Below are 19,561 nucleotides of genomic sequence, written 5' to 3' on the forward strand. Positions count from 1 at the left end.
TTGGTAGACACTCCCGAAAACAACGAATGCTGTCGTCTACAAAACGCCTTTCCTGACTTATTTACTGAAAAGTTAGGGAAATTGAAAGATTTCCAGCACAAAATCAGAGTTAAGAAAGGCGCAAAACCAGTGGTTCATAGGGCGCGCCCTGTGCCGTTGCGCCTGAGAAGTTCTGAAAAACGAACTGGACAAACTATGTGACATGGGGGTTATACAACCCATAGATGCATCCGAATGGTTGGCCCCCCTGGTTCTAGCGTCTAAGGCCAACGATAAGGGTATCCGCGTTTGTGTTGACTTACGCAGCCTAAACGACATCTGGGTGGAGAGGTTTCCTCTGCCCAATATAAATGAAATGATGAGTACGATGGGTAAAGGGTGTTTTTTCTCAGTCATCGATTTGTCCATGGCCTACCACCAGGTCGAGTTACACCCTGAGTCGAGACCGCTTACGGCGTTTTCCTCGCCGTTTGGTGCTTACATGTTTGCAAGGATGCTGCTTGGTTTAGCCTCGGCGGCATCTATTTTCCAGAAAGTGATGCAACAGGTGTTGGATGGTATCAAGAACACATTATGTTTCCAAGACGATATTTTGATGTATGGGGCTACGGAAGAAGAACATGATGCCATTTTTAACACGGTGTGTCAAAGGTTAACCAGGGCAGGATTAACCGTGAAACTGGAAAAGTGTAAAATCAAGGTGGACTCAGTTGACTATTTTGGTCATACTATATCTAAAGATGGTTTCAAACCAAAATACAGTTTGGTTCAAGCAGTTATGGACGCCCACGACCCTACTAACAAGGAAGAACTTAAATCATTCCTAGGGCTAGCTGAATACATGTCTAAGTATGTACGGAATTTTGCAGACATGTGTGATGAGTTGCGTGAAATGTTGAAAAAGGAAAAGGAATTTCTGTGGGAGGAAAAACTCAGCAGGGCGGTAAAGGCAATAAAGGTGAGCATCCTAGAGTCACCTGCGCTGGGCGCATTCGACCCATGCAAGAAAACTGTTCTGACCACAGATGCTTCCAACAAAGGGTTGGGAGCAATGCTATCTCAACATGAACAGGGGCAAGTTACCATTATTGCGTTTGCATCACGGTCACTCAACTCTGCGGAGAAGAACTATTCCGTCATTGAGAGGGAGGCATTAGCGTGTTTCTGGGCAGTGAACCATTTTAAATTTTTCCTGTGGGGGATACAATTTGTTATACACACTGACCACAAGCCTTTGACCTTCATGTTTTCGCCAAAAAATGCACACAATAATTCCCCACGCATTGCGAAATGGGTCCTGGGATTACAAAACTATTGCTTAAAAGTAGAGTATTTGCCAGGTCCAAAGAATGTAATCGCCGATTATTTGTCAAGGTCACCACTCCTGGAGTATGCCAAAGAGGAACATTTGGATTCTCCTATTTTTTTTCCTTGCATCTCTCTTCTTTGTTGAAGGAAGAGTGGGATGAAAGTGTGAAGGGTGACAAGGAAATGAGCATCCTCAGACAGTTAATTCTCAATGGTTGGCCTGAACACCGTTCTCAAGTTCCAGAAGAAGTAAAGGATTTTTGGGAAGTGAGATATGAATTGTCATTAATGTCAGATATGATACATCGGGGAAAAAGAGTTGTTCCTCCCTGCAACTTGAGAGACAAGATAATTGACCTGGCCCATGAGGGTCATTTGGGGAGGAGCCTCACCAAAAACAAAGTCAGGAACGATTTCTGGTTTCCAAAGATGGACTCCATGATCGAACTTAAAGTAAAGGAATGCAATAGCTGTGCAAGTAGTGATAAGAGCAAAGTTACACGCAAAACTCCTTTATCCCCTGTATAAGTGCCAGAAGTTCCTTGGACCAAATTGGCAGTCGACATAATTGGTCCCATGGAAGTTCTAGGTACCCAGAAGAGGTTTGTTTGTGTTGGTGGACTACACGTCCCATTGGGTAAATGATAAGTTCACACCGCAGACTACCACGAGTAACCTAATCACATTCTTGAATGTATTCGTGTATGAAGGCATTCCGGCAACATTGGTTACAGACAATGGAGTGCAGTTTACCTCTCAAGCTATGACCACATTTCTTTAAGAGTTAAACCTAAAACACGAGAGAACTGCACTCTATTGTCCGAGAGCCAATGGGTTGGTGGAGAGAACAAACAGATTCATAAAAGAGCACATTCAGTTGGCCATCTCTAGTGGGTTCAACGTGGAAGATTCCCTGAGAGTGCATTTGGGCATACCACACTACCCCTAATCTGGTCACGGGAGTGTCTCCCTTTGTTCCCTTAAGAGGAAGGGAACCGTGTACCAAACTGGTCCCGCACTGGTTGAGGGGTGGAAACAAGGTGATCCTAGACCATGGGGTGAGTAAGCAGCTGAGATCCCAACACCAATGGAAGTACAAGGGGTGGTATGATCAGAGTCATGGAGTCAAAACACAAGAGTACACGAGGGGTACCACAGTGGTTGTTAAGAAGCCCACACATGTACAACCAGGGTTGAGCAAGTATCAGGCACACCAAAGGGTGCAAAAAGATGGCAAGAATGTGGTTCGCCTAGAGAATGGTCAGACGTGGAGTAAGGACAGAATAGCTGCATCCTCTCCACCTTAAGTTATGGTGAATTGTGCAATGCGAACAATGTGAATTTATTAATGTCGTGTGTGTGTGTATATATATATATATATATATATATATATATATATATATATATATATATATATTGTGTTGTAATCTCAGTTTCTGATCATAGTTGGTACTGCCATGTTGGTATGGCCCCTGAGAGGTGACAGTAGAATGTTGACAGGAGAACTCTCCAGTGTCAGGAGAGCAGATGACAGGAAATAAAGGCTGTACTTACCTCATCTTCATGGCTTCATGAGTCTTCTTCAAACTACAACAAAAACCTTTGAAACTTTCACAAACCTCAACCTGTCTGTACCACTCCACTGGTTTCTCTCTCAATTTTGGGAAATCATTCTTAAACGACCAAATATCCTGTCTAGTGCATGGTACAGGTACGTACTTCCCTCATCTGATACAACCTCTCAGCCTTTTCTATTTCTCTCATGGCACAGTCCGATGTCGTTCGATTTACCTGTGCTTCTGTTTTCCTTTGCCCGCCTAACTTTCCATCTTTCAGAAATAACTCTGATCTGTAATTTTCTTCCGGACACATTCATGTTTTCCAAATTTTTATCAGAGAATTCTGTTCTATATGGTTTCTGCAACACCTTTGACTTGACTGTCAATTCCATTTCATATGCCAAATTTGTCAGCTTTGTCTGTTTCGTGTAATACATACAAATTAACAATAATTCTTCCTCACTGTATGTTTAATCTGTCCAGACCCACATTTCCAGCAACCATTTCTTCCAATTCTACCCAATTTAAAAATATCTAATTTTGGCTGTGACTTTTGCTTTTCTATTTCTTGAGACCAGCTCTCTATCTTCTGGGGTTACTATTGTGGCACTTCTAGTTCCTGTTGAGATTTCAAGTCTAGCTTTCTTCGAACAACTGGGCAAATTTCTCTTTGGGGTTTCCAATATTGGCTCTTATGGGCAAATCCATTAATGATATTACGGATTCACATTCACTTACTTGATCATCTATTACCTTTTCTTTTCTAGGTTCTATGCTTGGGATTCATTCGGCAGAGGATATTGGGGTGTCTTCCTTTTCAACTTTGTTTGCTCTTCTGATCTTTGTTCTGACGGCCCTCCCCTCTCCGAGCGTTTCTCAGATTGGTCCTGAAAGGAACAAGAGGAACATGTATCATCTTCATCTGTCAGGCTTTCTAATGTTATATCAGTTTTTTTAGATTATATTTTCAGTGTGCTCCTGTTGAGGAGACCCACTCCTGAGTTTTTTTGCTTACTGTTCTGTTTACTATCCCATTTCTTTTTAGACTTATCGGGTGCTTGCTTAGTTTATATTTTTGAGAATTACCCGTAACCACTGGGTTCCCAGATCATCCTTCCCTAGGAATCGTATGCTTCTGCGATAATCTTGGTCAACTCCCTTTTCTGTTGTAGAGGAGTGTTTCCCTATGCTTTGGCGTATGGCCATCACAGCTTTTTATCTCGCTTAACATAATTGCAGAAATCTGGGTAAAATTGCCTATTTGCTTCATCCTTAAGTCCAGGGCAGGTTCTGTATTTGTTTCAGTACATATGGTATTACAGCTTTTGAAGGGGTACCATGTTCTGGTGTAAACTGCAGCAAAGACTAGCCCAAATGGCACAATCTTCTATCGGGCAGGAGCCATCCGGAGCGGCAAGCAAATAATTAGTTAGAATTCTGTTTTTCTTGTTGCCTGTATGGGGTAAAACTGTGTTTTTTTTTTTTTTTTTTTTCTCGCTATCCAGATTAGTACTTGTTCCTGACTGGTGGGAATTCTTCCCATTACGGCATTCAGCATTTGAGGGCTGATACCCGTGGAAGCTAAATGAGGATGTGCAGCCTGAGCAGCCCGCTCAGGTTGTATTATGTGTTTGCATTATGTATTGTGAGATTTCTACTGCTCCTAGCCTGTGAATTTCTTAATGAGATGTATATGAAGCTAGGAAGTGTGGGAGAGGGCGCCTTTAAACTATTTTAGGTGCTTTTGGTAAATTAACGGGACTTCTATGTCCATGTATGGAAAGTATTCATCTTGTGTCGTCTTCAATGTAAGTGTGAAACTTGTGTTTGCAGCTGGGATTGTATCCCAAGAGTAGAATACCTGTCCTGAAATGCTCCGTGTGCCTCAACCACAAATTGCCAGTAGGCCATGTTGTAATGGTTTCATAGTAACTGCATTTCTGCAATTTTCAGAAAATCTGCTTGTACTTCACTGCCGTCAGCATGTTTGGTCATGGTTAGAAAATGAAAAGTATTTTTACGAAAATGACCTTATCAGAATTTGTACAATATGGGAACATTTTGTAATCCTTTAAGCTTGTTAAAACCTACAGCCAATACGTAGGATGTACCCACTCAGCTGAGGTGGATTTGTTTCCCTTCCTACTACGGAAGTCTCTGGTTTGTGAATAGAAGTCTAAGAAAGCAAAACTGAACTACTCATATTTGACCAGTAAGTGCCTAACAAACGTTGGCGGCACCAGGTCGTGTAGTTCCTACTAATCTCTGTGCATTGGTTGGACAACATAAACTAAGGGCTTGGTGCCTAGACTGATTGTGGACAGCCCCGCAGGATATGTTGGCCAATAGGCCAGCTAGCTCCCAGTGCCACTGTAAGCACAACCCCCAAACGTTCCAGGGAGAAGACAGTTTCTGGCAACCACTGGACATGACAACCCTGATTCCTCGAATCGTGGAAACCATACAGAAGCTTTCTATCAGTCGCTTGTACTCCCTTGTTCTCAGAGAAATTACAGAGAATACACCGATTAGGAGACCAGCAAATAAACTAGACCCCGAATGGAGCACTTTAGGATTTCTAAAGCAAACCCCTCTACTTATAAGGAAACTCCCTGAACTCCTATCACTGTATACCAGATTATTAATGTATCAGAAAGAGCCAGCTTTCTACACAACCTGTATTACTTAACCCTGCCATCTGCTGAGTGGTGTTTTGGGTAGGCAAATGCATTAAGGGCTCCTTTGGGCCAGAACTACTTTGTACATGCTCTGCAGTTTCCCCAGTCTATAGTGCAACTGCTTGTGCTGCGGTTCCACTGTAGGCTGCTAGGTGAGGGAAGTCTCTAGGGTAGGCGAGGTGGTACAGTAGAACCTGAATGCAGAAAAAAAAAATCTTTAAGTACTGTTGATTGAAGTGTGTAAAAGAGGTGTGGTTATTTGAAAATACCTAGTTGTCTGCGTTAGTTTTTCCCAATGTCCAGCAACCAACATGCAGTGATGAACAAAACTAAAGTAACGCTGCAATCGCAAAGAGCTATTCCTTTCTGAATATTCATGAATCATGCACCTGAGTGGAGAAAGGTCTAGGCTTGTGTATGCAATTAATACATTAATGTTTGGGATCTGTGAAACTGTTAATTTTCTCCCCACCAGAGCTCCAGTCCTTGTAGCCCTTGCATTAATCGAATGTGGAATGAAATATGAAGATGCAGTGCAGTTCATAAGACAGTAAGTATCTTTTCAAATCTAAAATCTTTTTGGTTCTATTTTCCTTCATCTAGACAAGTTAGTGTTCTAAAAAATCCACAAATGTTGTGAAAACACCCATTTACTATGTAGTTCTGGTTTAGCTCCTGTTGCAACCACCACCTGTCTTTTATCCAATTAAATGTCTCTAAATATGATGTCTTGTAAAATACTTGCTTCTCCGTCTTAAAAGATTTTCTGTGGTGTACAACATATCATTTTACATTAACCTAAAATTGACAAATTTTGTCTGGGATCCAATTCAGACCAGAATTCATAGGAGTTGAAACTTACTGGGTTTTGGGCCTTGGAGTAACAGTCATCGGCAGGCTGAACTAAAATATTCTGAATTATTCCTGCCAAATCACCATGGGGGTTTTAGATGGATTATAAGTTTGTAGCCTTCTGTATTAATGTTTTCATGTTCTCTAGTTGGAAAAGTCATGAAGAGGACACCCCTCTAGATCCTCTGTGGGATTGTGATTTTGCTTCCCCCCCCCCCCCCCCCCCCCTTCCCCAGCATATTCTGGGCCCTCCATTGAAGGACGTTAAACATATTACGACACATTATCAGCAAGGTTTTGAGGTTTGTAAATGTATTCGCGTCTTATATTATTTTTCCCCTTGTATCCAAGCCACAGCCTGAATGTCTGCCATGTAAAGACCGCTTAAAGCGTTGTCTGTGTCACCCCAACCCTTGCAGCCAGAAGAAAACAGGAATCCCTTCCAACTCTAGAGCCAGTAGCTTGAAAAAATACCAGCATGTGGGTCAAATAAAGACGACTTAATGCCATTTCTGGTGTGCGGAGTGGTCCAGCTTCCAACCCTGCAGCCAAAAGCTGATACCAAATATGATTGCTCCCCCTCAAATGGCTGGTTCTGTCTGGGAGATGGCCAGGCCATTATAAAGTACAGAGTAGGGTGCAAACCAGCCAAGGGGGGCGGCAAAGGAGCACCTGGTGTCCGGGGGCATGAGCTCAAGCTCCAATCCATATGGCTTCAAAGAAGATGAAGGCAAGATGAATCATGGCGGACAGCCGTTGTCCGCGCGCACATATGCATCCAGGAACACGTCTGATAAAAAAATACATACAGGAAAGGGCAGATTCATCATATCCGGTTCCCTGCACACACCGGTTGTGCAAAACCTGTGAGCTTAAACTGTTTCTCTGAGAGCCCTGCTATTGGGCGCCCTTGTCAATTCATGTGTAAACGAGATAAGATGTAACTTATTTTCTTTTTCGTAATGGAGTCTGGTTTTATGGTGTTGCGTTGCTGGAATAGGTTTTAATAAATTGTGAATTAAATGGAGGGGAGCAGCCAAGGCCTCTTGTGTAGATGAAGATTACCGGGTTAATAGGCGTGGGTGTCCATTAATAATAACTCATAACGCTAATAATCAGACGAAGCACTCTTACAGAGTTTCCAGTAGACACAATGCCCTGAGATGTTTTCTTTCGCCTGGCGCCGCATCCCCCAGCTAAGTTGTTTGTGCCCTTTTACTGACGCTTTTTATTGGAGGCTGGGTTTTCAAGAGCGAATTAACTTTTGTATAGGATGTTTAAAATTACGCATGGCTTTTTCAAATGTAAGCTGGGAATCCCCGTTCTAAACATGCCATCGGTTTCGCTTTTCGGACAAACTACTGGGGTTTAAACCAGTACTACATGGTGAGCCTTGCTAAAGGGGAAGGAAGCTCAGCGGCAGTTTTTATAGACTACTAACCGTGAGCAATATGAACTACAATTTTTCACTTGGAAGGTAGCCTTCCTCATAGCCATCACATCTCTGAGAAGAGTAGGTGAGTTTCAGGCACTAACCATAGACATTTTTACAAATGCATCAAAATCGTGCTTCTTGGGTCTAACCCCAAATTTATACTTTCAGTCATTTCTGCCTTTCATATCAACCAATTGGTTGAGTTACCAGTGTTCTTCCCTCAACCAGATTCAGTGGCAGAATGTGTTCCAGATGTCAAAAGCGCTCTACTGTACTACATTGAAAGAACAAAACCTTTCAAGAAAATAAAAACACTTTTTGTTGCCTTTGTACCACCACATAAAGGCAATCCAATATCAAAATCTGGTATTTTAAGGTGGATAGTAAAGTGCGTTCAAATATGCTGTATCGAAGTTAAACGCACACTGACAATTCCCTATAGAGCGTATTCCACTCACAGACTAGGGGCCCTCTATGGCATTTTTAGGAGATATTCCCATAGATGACATCTGTAAAGCTGCAACATGGTATAAACTACACACCTTTACAAAACACAATTGCATAGATGTGTTAGCTAGAAAATAGACCAATTGTTGAGGAGGTTGGAATTTGCTCTGATCTATATGCACATGTGTGGGATTCCTTACTAGTACAGGGTTATCAGCCCTGAGGTTATGCTCCTTAACACAATGTTTCTGATCATACCAATTTGTAGAATTCCTTTGTAGAATTTTCCTTTGACCCTCACCGCAGTTGCAATCAACTCTTACCTCCCTCCAACCACAAGGGGTTCATCTTGGTGCTTAGCTCTCTCCCTTTTAGCGCAACAAAGGGAGATATCCCTGTGATGAGATTAGGTGCTGTGATCTGACCAGATTCACACTGAGGGAGTCCTCTATCTTGTGGCTATTAGTGATAGCCAGTTGGATATGTTCCTTTATCATGCGGTTTGTTCTTTCTAATAGTCCGTTGGCCTTGGTACAGTAGAGTGCAGTTTTTCTCATGTTTGATATTTAATCCTTCTAGGAACTCATTTCCTCGAAGTGAATTGCACTCTGTTCTGTGACTAAAATTGTCATTATCCCTTCATTGCAAAAGATGTTAGGAATGGGGTAAGGCTGCTCGTTGTGGTAGACTTAAATTTGAATGTAATCCAGTGAGAGGTATAGTCTATTAAAACAAAGTTATTTTAGGGCCCCAAAACTTCCATTGGGCCAATTTTGTCAATTGCTAGTTTAGTCCATGGGACCACAGGTACCTCCACTGGAGATAAGGGAACTTTGTGCAGGGTTTTGCTTTTATCACTTGATGCACTCTTTGACTTGAAGCTCTACTATCGCATCCATTTTGGGAAACCAGAATTAATTTCTTACTTTGTTCTTTGTGATGCTCCTGCCTAAGGGCACCTCGTGGGCCAGATCTATTTTATTTCTGAGGTCAAAAGGAGGAACAAATTTTTTCATTGCGATACACGTTTTCTATAATTGTTCAACTCTTACCTCCCAAAACTCCTTCACTGCTTCAGTGAACTCGCTCCATTTTTCTGGCCACCTATTGACCATGAAGTCTTTCAAGGTATTCATATTGACCTCTTTTCTCATGCTTTCTTCCCATTCTTCTCTAGTCAAGGACTGTAGTTGATGGCTAAAATGGGGACATCCAATTATTCTTCATGAGTACTGGCATTTAAGGGGGACCTTGACAAATAATCCACCACAACATTCTGTAGTCCAGGTAAGTATTCAACTTTAAAGCAAAAGTTTTCCAATCCAAGTACACACTTGGATATGGGTGGGGAACTGCATTGAAATTTTTTTGACAAACGTGAATGTTAGGTTCTTGTGGTCTGTACGGATGGTGAATTTGGTACCCTATAGATAAAATTTAAACTGATTAACCGCCCAAAAGCATGCTAAGGCCTCTCTTTCTGACAGTGTAGTTGCGTTCAGCCGGACTCGGAACGAGTAGCAAAAGCTATGATGGTTTCAACACTCCCCTCTTTCAGATAATGACACTACCAACCCTTTGTTATAAGTGTCTGGTTAGAATAGTTTTCTTTTTGGGGTCCAAGGATTCCAGGGCAAGTGATTCTATGATCTCCTTCAACATGTCCACCATTTTGCTGTGCTTCTCTTCCTACATGAATTCTTTTTTTTTTCTTTTCTTAATTCACGTAACTCATCACATCTTTGAGAAATTCTTTACAAATTTGGCCACCTATTCAATAAGGCCTAAAAAGGATTTACATTCTGCTTTGTTAGTAGGGTATGGAGCATCACTAACGGCTTGAATTAAACTGTATTTGGGTCTAAAACCACCTTGAGAAATGGTGTGCCGAAGGTAGTCCACTGAACCTACTTTAATCTTACATTTGTCACGTTTCACTGTCAACCCTGCTTCTGAAGGTCTCTTACAAACTGTTTTAAAATATTATCGTGCTTTTCAGCAGATGATCCATAAGTCAAGATCTTCTTGGAAGCACAGGGTGTTTGTGATTCCCATGAGGACTTGCGGCATAATTTTTTGGGAAACTGGCGCAGCAGAGGCAAGTCCAAAGGGCATCCTGACAAACATATATGCTCCAAAAGGAGAGGTGAACGCCGTTCATGGTCTAGACTCAGGATATATTTCAACTTGATGGTATGCCATATATAGGTCGATGACCGAAACAAAACTTGGCCTTCCCCATGGTGCTCAGCATCTTTTATATTGGGATGGGGAAACCTCTCTACCCATATATTGTCATCGAAACTACGCAGATCAACAGAGGCGAATGCCTTCCTCGATTAGCCTTAGATGCTTAAACTATGGGTTCCAACCACTCAGAGGATTCTATGGGTTGGATGACACCCATCTCACAACTGGTCTAGCTCCTTCTTGAGAGACTCTCTCATAAGGAGAGGAACCAGGCGGAGTTTGAACCACTGGTTTGGCTCCTTGTTTAACCTTTATCCTTTGGAAGTCTTTCAATAATCCCAATTCATCCACAAATAGTTCAGGAAATGCATCACATAGCGTACTATTACTGTTGGAATCTTCCACAAGGATGACTTTATCTTTATTGTTGGGGTCCAGTATGATCAACTCCTTCTGGTGTTTCCAGCCCAGGAGATTATACCCTTTCTCTACAATGTACACCTTACCCACTGTGAATCTTCCTTTAAAGTCTATGTACCTTTATCAGTCCCACAGGGGGAATGGGGTCTTTGGTATAACCTTCAGGAGAATTATCTGGTTGATTAATCCCTACACTTAAATCTCCAAATTAATTTTTTGTAATCAGCAAGATTGAGTAGAGCGAATGGGGAACAAGTCTGCAAAGATTTCTACTGGCTTTATTAAGTAGAACCCTGCATTTGGCATGGTTTGGAAGCCCCCTCTTCACTTCTCCCTTGAAATACAAATTTGATGTTGTTCACACTCCACATTAACTATCTTAACTTGGTGGTTGTCCTCATCCCTACATACACTAAAAGTGCCCTCTTCTGTTGCATCTCTTACATGTGACACTACGGGCAGAGCAATGTGGACCACTCATTTAAAAAGGAGGGTGGTTGGTTAATACCTGGGGGTTCTCATAGTGCAAGAATATTAGTACAATAGGCTGAAAAGTAGAAGTATTACACCACAAGGTATGAGGGGAAACAGTAAGCTGGAAATTAAGGTACAACAATGCTGGGAACAGAGCAGGCAATGACATTTCTAAAAGAATGATGTATGTAATGAAAAGATTACGTAGTCACTGATGAAATACCATGCCAAAAGTGGTGTGCATGTCACCGAGGAATTTGACAGTCACGGTGAGTGTCAACAATGGCGCTGGGGAGACGTTGAAATACCACAACAAGTGCCCCCCTGGATTACAACTGTAAGATTTGTACTAAGGCGGAGAATGGTGTCACTGTAGATGGATGACTCACTGGAAAGGTGAGTCCCTGAGGATGAAATAGAAATTTTACCTCAGGAAGCTGCACACTGGAGCACGAAAAGTTAGAGCTCCAAGGAAATTGAATATGCAGACGCTCACAACAGGATACAAGGAGCGAACGCTAATCGCAGGAGCGCTTCATGGAACACCCACTGTGCTGAGATTAGTGTTTAAACTTGACATGAACTGTTTCGAGACGTACACGATGGCGAGCGGCACACAGGGTTACCTCAAGATGCGTTGCCAGGAAAAGCACCGTGACGAAGGCTCTCCTGGCAACCAGCGATGAGATGCCAACAGGTTGTGTGCGGGTCTGCTGAAGCAGCTGACTGGGGACCAATCACCTGTGGTCAGGGTAGGATATCGCAGCCATGAAGAGATGCTGATAAGTAGGAGCTGCTGATCATAACAGTGCTGCTGGGAATCTTGACAGACAGGGAGGGGGGGGGGCGGGACTCCACACTCTGCAGGGGTGAACAGCTGAGGAAAAGCAACACTCTGATTTGGAAGAGTACGCCCCAGGAACATCTAAAGAATGGCTCGTGTGGAGACGCTGGCAATATGAAGCTCCAGGATCTTCATGGAGATGGAGTTACAAGTCGGCATGGTGATCAGCTGAGGAGATGTAGATGCTGTGAGGAAGTGCCATCTTTCTTGCATGGTATGCCCCACCTTTTGCTGATGTACTTTGAGTATATCCTGGGCTCCTGCCAATCTGGTAACGAGGGCCTGTGTTCCTTCTCTAAAACTGTGTTGAAGCCTAAACCCAATTGGCATTTCTGGCCACATGTCAGCCCCTGGTAAATGGTACCCAGGGCCTTGTGTCCAGAGAATGCCCTGTACCCTGACACTCACTCACGGCTGAGTGTATTGGTGCAGAACTAAACAGTTGACATGGCACACATCCCTGTTTGCCCTGCCCACAACACACTGCCCTGGTATACCTCAGTCACTCCTCTATCTGGGGGCCCTAAGCCAGTGGTGTGGGTACAGGTGCATGAGCCCTGTGCCCCTACAGTACTCTGGTCCATTCCTGGGAACTGTAAGTGCAGTGCTGCCATTAAGAGTATATGGTGCTGGGAGGTCGTCCACACTAATTCCACAGCACCATGATGGCTACACTGAAGACTGACCAGTTTGGTATCAAAACTTCTCAGCACATTAAACCCGCACTGATGCCAGTGTGGGATTTAATGTAAGATGCACTACAGAGGGAATCTTAGAGATGCCCTCTGAACCTAACCTACATTCCACGTCCTGTCTGAGGGGCTTCCTAGGCTGCCACACAGCAGACTTGTTGCTGGACCCCTGGGTAGAGAGCCATCTGCTGGGCCTGCAACAATGCACATCCTGGGCGAGGTGCTAGGACTCCTCCCCCAGGATGGGCAGGGGAAACTTCAAAGGCATACCGCCTTTGCGAGCTTCTCCAGGCCACTTGTTGTACTCGGCAACTGGCCCCTACTCTTTCTAACCCCCACCCTGGCGGGAAACCCCAAGGAAGGAAAGGGGGTGTGCCAGCCTCTACCAACCCCACCCCTCAGATGGGGGAGGAGAGGTGAAGCATATCTCTGGGCTCTCGCCATCTTGAAGATGGGGAGCCCTGCCCAATCGGGACTAGGCTACTGCCCCCTCCCTCAGGAGAGTGGCAGGATAGGGGGTGTACCCACCCCAGGGAAGGGACCCATTGGTCCCTGCCCTTCACCTACCTGTAACTCCCCTAAATCTAGTATTTAGGGGCACCCTGAACCTTCCTTCCATAGATCCAGATTCCGAAACAAGCAAGAAGATCAAGAAACAAGACCTGCTGTGCAGCTGCTAACAAGAGGAAGACACCAACTGATATGGCCCCAGGCGTGTCTACCCTCGAACCTGCTCCTGCTAAACCCTGGTGTCTCCAGTGGTCAGCAACCTCAAAAACCCTGGAGGAACCGACTGCTTTGTGACTCTTAACTGGGACTCCCACGAGCAGTAATACTGCTCAAAGCAAGTAACAAGCCCCTGGCATCAGCCAGGAGCCGTAACTCCTGCACCCGCCAAGCCTAGCCTGTGCTGGAGTGAACAAAGACCACAAGGACGTCCCCCCGGCGACTGACCCCCCGAATCCAGCACCCAAGGACCCACCTCGACACTCCTGATGACGCCTGCAGCCTCAGAACCAGGGACCCCTCCAACCATGACCAGCTGAGGGTAAGAGTTTCTGACGCGAAAAAACACCCCTGCGCCCTGCAGCCCCCTGTGCCCAGCTCCTGGGTGCCTACCTATCCTACAACTTCCCAAATTGCCTCTCGATGTGGTGGTCACACCTGAAGAATGTTCGTCCCCAAGCTTGCAGCCTTTGTTTGTCACTGAGCTTCTCCTTTGAAACCCATTGAGCGCCCGACGGCTCAAAAGCACCCAGCCGCCTGAGTGCTCCTGGCAGTGCAACCTCTACTCTAATCTACTTCCACACTTGCCCTGAGTAGGTGACCAGGAGCCCAGCTCCCACAGCCATGTGGCCTGCTAGCCAGCAGCCACCAACCAAAAGCCCCCTGCCTCCAATAGGATAACCTTGGGCCTAACTCACTCTGCACCCGGCTGCCCCTGTACCGCTGAGGGTGTAACAACTGTACCTACCTGACCCTGGGAGACCCCGGAGTCTATGCCCATAACCTTAACTCTGCCAGTCGAGTACTTACCCAAAAGCCGATCACTCACTTTTCTTCCATAGGGTAACATTGACTGGCTTCACTTGGAAATTCTTCCAAGTGTCGAGTTTTGAAACTTTAAAATATTCATCTAAAATCAGCCGAATAACGAAAACCAATTTACTCACCTGCTATCAGGAGAGATCCCAGTGCTGGATCTTGGTGCCTAGCACTGACCCTGCAAAGTAATTACAACCGTACTTTCCTCTAACTTGATTTTCCTCCATAGGATAAGATTGCCTGGTTTCGATTTTTGAAACTTACAAATATTCCTTAAAAATCGCCTGTATAACAAACGCTTTCTTCCCACTGTTTACAGGAGATGCACCAGTGCTGGATCGAGGATCCAACCCAGTTAGAAAAAGTAATGATAACCTTACTTACCGGCTATGTGAATTTCCTCCCATAGGATAACATTGGTGATTCTAGGTGAAAAAGTTTCGACGTGTCAACTTTTAAAATTCAATAATAATCCTTAAAAATCATTCCTGTAACCAAAACTTATTTACTTTCCTGTTTCCAGGAACTGTCCCAGGACTGAATCTAGGATAGAGTCCTGAGGTTAGAAAAGTAATCCTAAAAGTAATCTATTGCATTTACTTAGAAATTCCTATTGAGCTCAATGTATAATTGTGTTTTTAATTGTTGCCAATTGCAACAACTATTTCATTCAAAAGTCTATTGCCTATTGAAAAGTATTTAAAGTATCTCCTTCTGAGAAACTATATTTTGATACCTATTCTAAAATAAAACTATATATTTTGATACAAAAACATTGGCCTAGAGTTCAGTTCTTGAGTGTGTGAGACCATTTGCTGACGAGTGTGTACAACAAATGCTTTACACTGTCCTCTGAAACTGCCATACTTCTCGACCTAGCTACCACTTTAGAGAGAGTAAGGTTAGATCTAACTTTAGCCTCTGCCAAACCTCTGGGGACTGTGAACTCTGTACACCCTGTATCTATTTGGGAACAGTATATACAGAGCCACTTTCTTACAGATGCTCCATGTGGCAGAGAACGCCTCAGGACAAGCACAGGCGCTGCAACAAGGTCTACATGGAGACGCAGGGCTCCGAGGAATATCGTAGAAGGAGGCTGTGATTCTTCACTGTGGCGCAAGGCTTTGTATAAATCAACAGCGTGACATCTGCAGCGAGGATGTGAAATTACAGCACAAATGCGTGTCAGTCCCACGATAAAGGCAACCGGACGCAGTCTTGGCGAGAGTACTGAAAGGGGAGATGACCAGCTGCCCCATGCACAGGATTGTCGCCAGTGTTATAATTCAAAATCAAGGAAGACAAGGTAAATAAAATGTAAATTTGATACTTGTATAGCGCACTACTCACCCGCAAGGGTCTCAAGGCGCTTGTACGAATACCGCTGTGGAACCCATCCTGGCTTTCCCTGTGAGGCGTCCACTCCTGGGCACCCCCAAGGTGGAGGCCAGGCATCCTTAGCGTTGTGGGGGCCGTTGTGGAGATTAAGCAAGCTATTGCCCAGAGTTGGACTCCATGATTGGAATAGGCACCGAGGCGAGAATTATCAGGTCCGTGGAATTTTTGAGCCCAAGACCCGCCGAGGTGGGGAATTGAACCCTGGTCCCGGGCTAGACCTCTGCATCAGGGTCTGCCGCTCTAATCATTGAGCCACACTTCTCCACAAGTAGTTGAGTTCTTTATTCTGGTCATCCACTCCACACAGAGTGCCAACATTCGGTTATAAACTCTAGGTGGAACATTACATTATACACCGGGAGGGGAGTATGAGGAAGGAACCAAAGGGATGAGGAGGTAAAAAGGTGCAGCATTTAAATACAAGAAAGGTTACAACACATTTTAAAATGTGTTACTAGAGGGAGGCTTGAGTCCTTGCGCAAACTAGATAGGAACTCTTATATTGTTTATACAAACAAAGAATCTAGTTGCCTTGTCTTTCAATTGTTCAAAAGTAAACGGATGAAGCAATGCCCTTAGTACTTGTGATTTATTTCACTTTTCTTTATATTTTTTTTTTAAAAATTGCCTTTAAAGCAGGCCTTCATAAAGGGTAACACTTTGTGAACTGTTAGAAATGGGGTTTCTGGCTGGCTAAGGCGTGTGCCAAAGCCAGGCAGAAACCACCACTCTAGTCAGGGCAAGGAAGTTGCATGTCAAAGATAACCCCTACTCACCCCCTTGGTAGTTTGGCACGAGCAGTCAGGCTTATCCCCGAGGCAATGTGTAAAGCATTTGCGCACGCACCCAGCGACCACATCCCAGGCCCACCACGAAAGAAACTCCACACAAGGTTATCTAAAAATAGCCTTTGTATTATCATAACATATTAGAATAGTAAGCACATATTATACACTGCCAACTGGCACTGGGCAATATTTACAAGTGATTATGTGCACATGACCGGGCCACATGGACCACTGTCAGAACCATCCCAAAGCGAACGTAGTAAAAGTACAGCAACTGACCATCTCAAACAGGGCTCAAATGCCCTATGTCCCAAGAGTCAGGGCTGCTGTCTAGGCAGCGAAGGTCAAGGGTGTGCCAATGCGCAAAACCTAAACGTTGCAGCTGCCCATTACTTGCTGGGCAGCTGAGAACAATAGTCTAGGGGCCTAGACGGTGCAGCTGTAAATCAAATGAATCGGGGGCTCTCACTGGCCCTGGAACTAACTGTGCCCCAAGTTGGAGCCATCTGGGCTCTAAAACAAATGCTGTGGGGCGTAGGAGCCATCTGGCTCTAAAAATCTGCCCCTGTGGAGCGCTCCGGAAATAAATATGCACAAGGTTGGAGCCACACACAGGCTCTTAAGATACATCCTGCCCCTTTTGTTGGAGCAACCCCCTCCCCCTATCAGGCGGGGGCCGCTCAGGAAATGATGCGGCCATGTCCCCTGCCCAGCCCTCACTCACCGGCTCTCTGCGGGGGCTCTGCTGACAACTGCGGCACTCCTCAACTTCACAATCTGGGTACAGGGCATTCGCGTCGCGCTGCCTCTTTGCCTGCATGCAGGGCTTCCCTGCCTCGGCCGCGTCAACCCTTCACCTGGGCCCCCTCCTGGGACTTCGTTATTCTTCTGCTGCCACCGCGTGGCTCTCCCTTGCACCTGGGAGCCCCGCATCGCCATTGCCGCCGGCATCCTCACTCGCGGAGATTCCCCTCCCTCTCTGAAACCCCGCCCACAGGAACGCAGCCTCTCCTGCCTTCCGGGTCGCGCTGGGCAGCGGCCCAAAAGAGATTTCATTGCGGCTCAGGCCGCGGTGGCGATTTCTTTGCGGGCAATACGGGGTAGGCTCCCGCGGGCAATACGGGGTAGGCTCCCGTTAAGTAAACACGCAAAAGCGGGGTGGGCACCCGCTCTGAGTGGCAAACATGTGGGGTGGGCACCCGCAAGGAACAAAAAGGGACGCAGGGTGGGCACCTGCATATAATTAAAGCGAAGTAAGCGGGGCATCCGCAAGGCTCATGAGGAGGGGGAAATCCCTACGATGGGGTTTCCCTCAGCCCTCCGGCTCTCCCCTTTCCTAGTAAAAGCTCAAAAAGCGCTCCCAGGGCGCTTTGCAGGCTGTAACAAGCATTGGTAAAGGAAAATCAACTGAAAAGGTCCAAGAAGTCCTGGGCATCAAAAGATGGAGCAAAGCAGCTCCCAGCAAGGGAGTCCTCCAGGCATCCAGGGGCAGGGCAGGGCCCAGGGAGGCAAGCCTTCCCCCTGAGCCCCAGCTGCAGCACGCCCCTGGTAGATTCAAGTCCACAAACAAGAACATTTTTCATGGGGTCACTGCCCCTTCTTTTATACAGCCTTTTCCTTTGTTCTGCAACTGTAGGGCAAGGGGAGAAGCAGATACAACTGGTTCAGGAGCACTTTGTTTTGCTCAGCTCCCCTTTCTAGTCACAGCACAGGACAGGCCAGGGACATCAGACGCACCACAGGAGGTGGAGCCAGCATTGTGAAGGGATGGCCCAGCCCCATTCAGGTCCCAGGTGCAACTACTCTCTCCCATCTACATGCAGATCTCTCCATTCACCACTGGGCAGACTCCCCCTGGCTCCTGGAATTCCCCAGCCCTCCCATCTCCTGTCAATCACAAGCCAGACAGGCAATTCACATCACACCGCACACAGACATGGTAACTTCTAGAAGTGGCACTTCTCCACCAGTCACAATACATCTGCGCACGCCATTGCGCAGCATTTATTCTCACGAGTTTGCACATAATTCGCCCCTGCCCTCCTCCCACATTAGGAACTACCATGGACACACATCCCCCATGCATCCCTATGGGAGGGCAGGCCAGCCTCACTAAATGTAACACAGAGTGCACGCACTTTACACTGGGACACAGTGCTAAAAGTGCCTAGAGGCCTAAATCTACTAACACTACATAGGGAGAAAGGCCAGGATAATTTCAAAAAGTTTAGGGGTGAACCTGCCAAAAGGGCCAGGTCCAACACGAACACACTTAAAAAATATATAGCACATACATAGATCAGTTATGTTTACCTAAATAACATGTACAAACCTACTGACACACTCACTCTTCTCCCCCATATTTGACCAGTCCTTTACTGATCTATAATATACCTGGCGGAAAAATTACTTTTGGTACTATACATTGGCCTGCCATTTTGTGTAAATCACAAGGACTAAAACGATTGATAGTAAAATTGCCATGGCCATCTAGGTGTAACTTCCCTAGCATGTACCATGTCTCTTGTAAACAAATAGGAGTTAAGCATCATGGTCCAGGCGGGGTCACCAAGTTTCCTCTTCACCCCTGCAATGTTCCATCTTAATACCTTAAGCTCACTAGTCGCGGTTATCATACATATAGGGCCTTTGCTGACTGTTTCCGGCCCCAGTCAGCCTTGATCATTGAGCCCACTCAACAATTCATATTAGTTAGTCAAGACTGGTTGGGACCAAATTTCGGAATCTAGTTATCGGGTACCCCACTAACCCCTTGACCCAGGCCTGCTTACTGAACTGGCCCTAAATTCATGGGTGTATTGAAGAATCCCAGTGGCAACACTACTATCCTGCTAGAAATAACTGGGGAGGCCCAAAATTATTCAAAATAAAGGCTGCCTTCTCAGCATTACCAAAATTGAAAACTGC

General features: G+C 45.3%; 1 protein-coding gene across 1 annotated transcript in view; it reads left to right on the forward strand.

Moving 5' to 3' along the window:
* The window catches only part of PTP4A1 (protein tyrosine phosphatase 4A1), a 60,293-nt gene that overhangs the window by 28,532 nt on the left and 12,200 nt on the right, over window positions 1-19,561 (forward strand). The window contains exon 4 of the mRNA XM_085610896.1: window positions 6,021-6,095. Coding sequence (XP_085467022.1) covers window positions 6,021-6,095 — 75 coding nt within the window. The remainder of the gene's footprint in view (window positions 1-6,020; window positions 6,096-19,561) is intronic.

This window comes from Triturus cristatus, chromosome 6 (assembly GCF_964204655.1).
Source record: "Triturus cristatus chromosome 6, aTriCri1.1, whole genome shotgun sequence".
In the NCBI taxonomy this organism is placed as follows: Eukaryota; Metazoa; Chordata; class Amphibia; order Caudata; family Salamandridae; genus Triturus; species Triturus cristatus.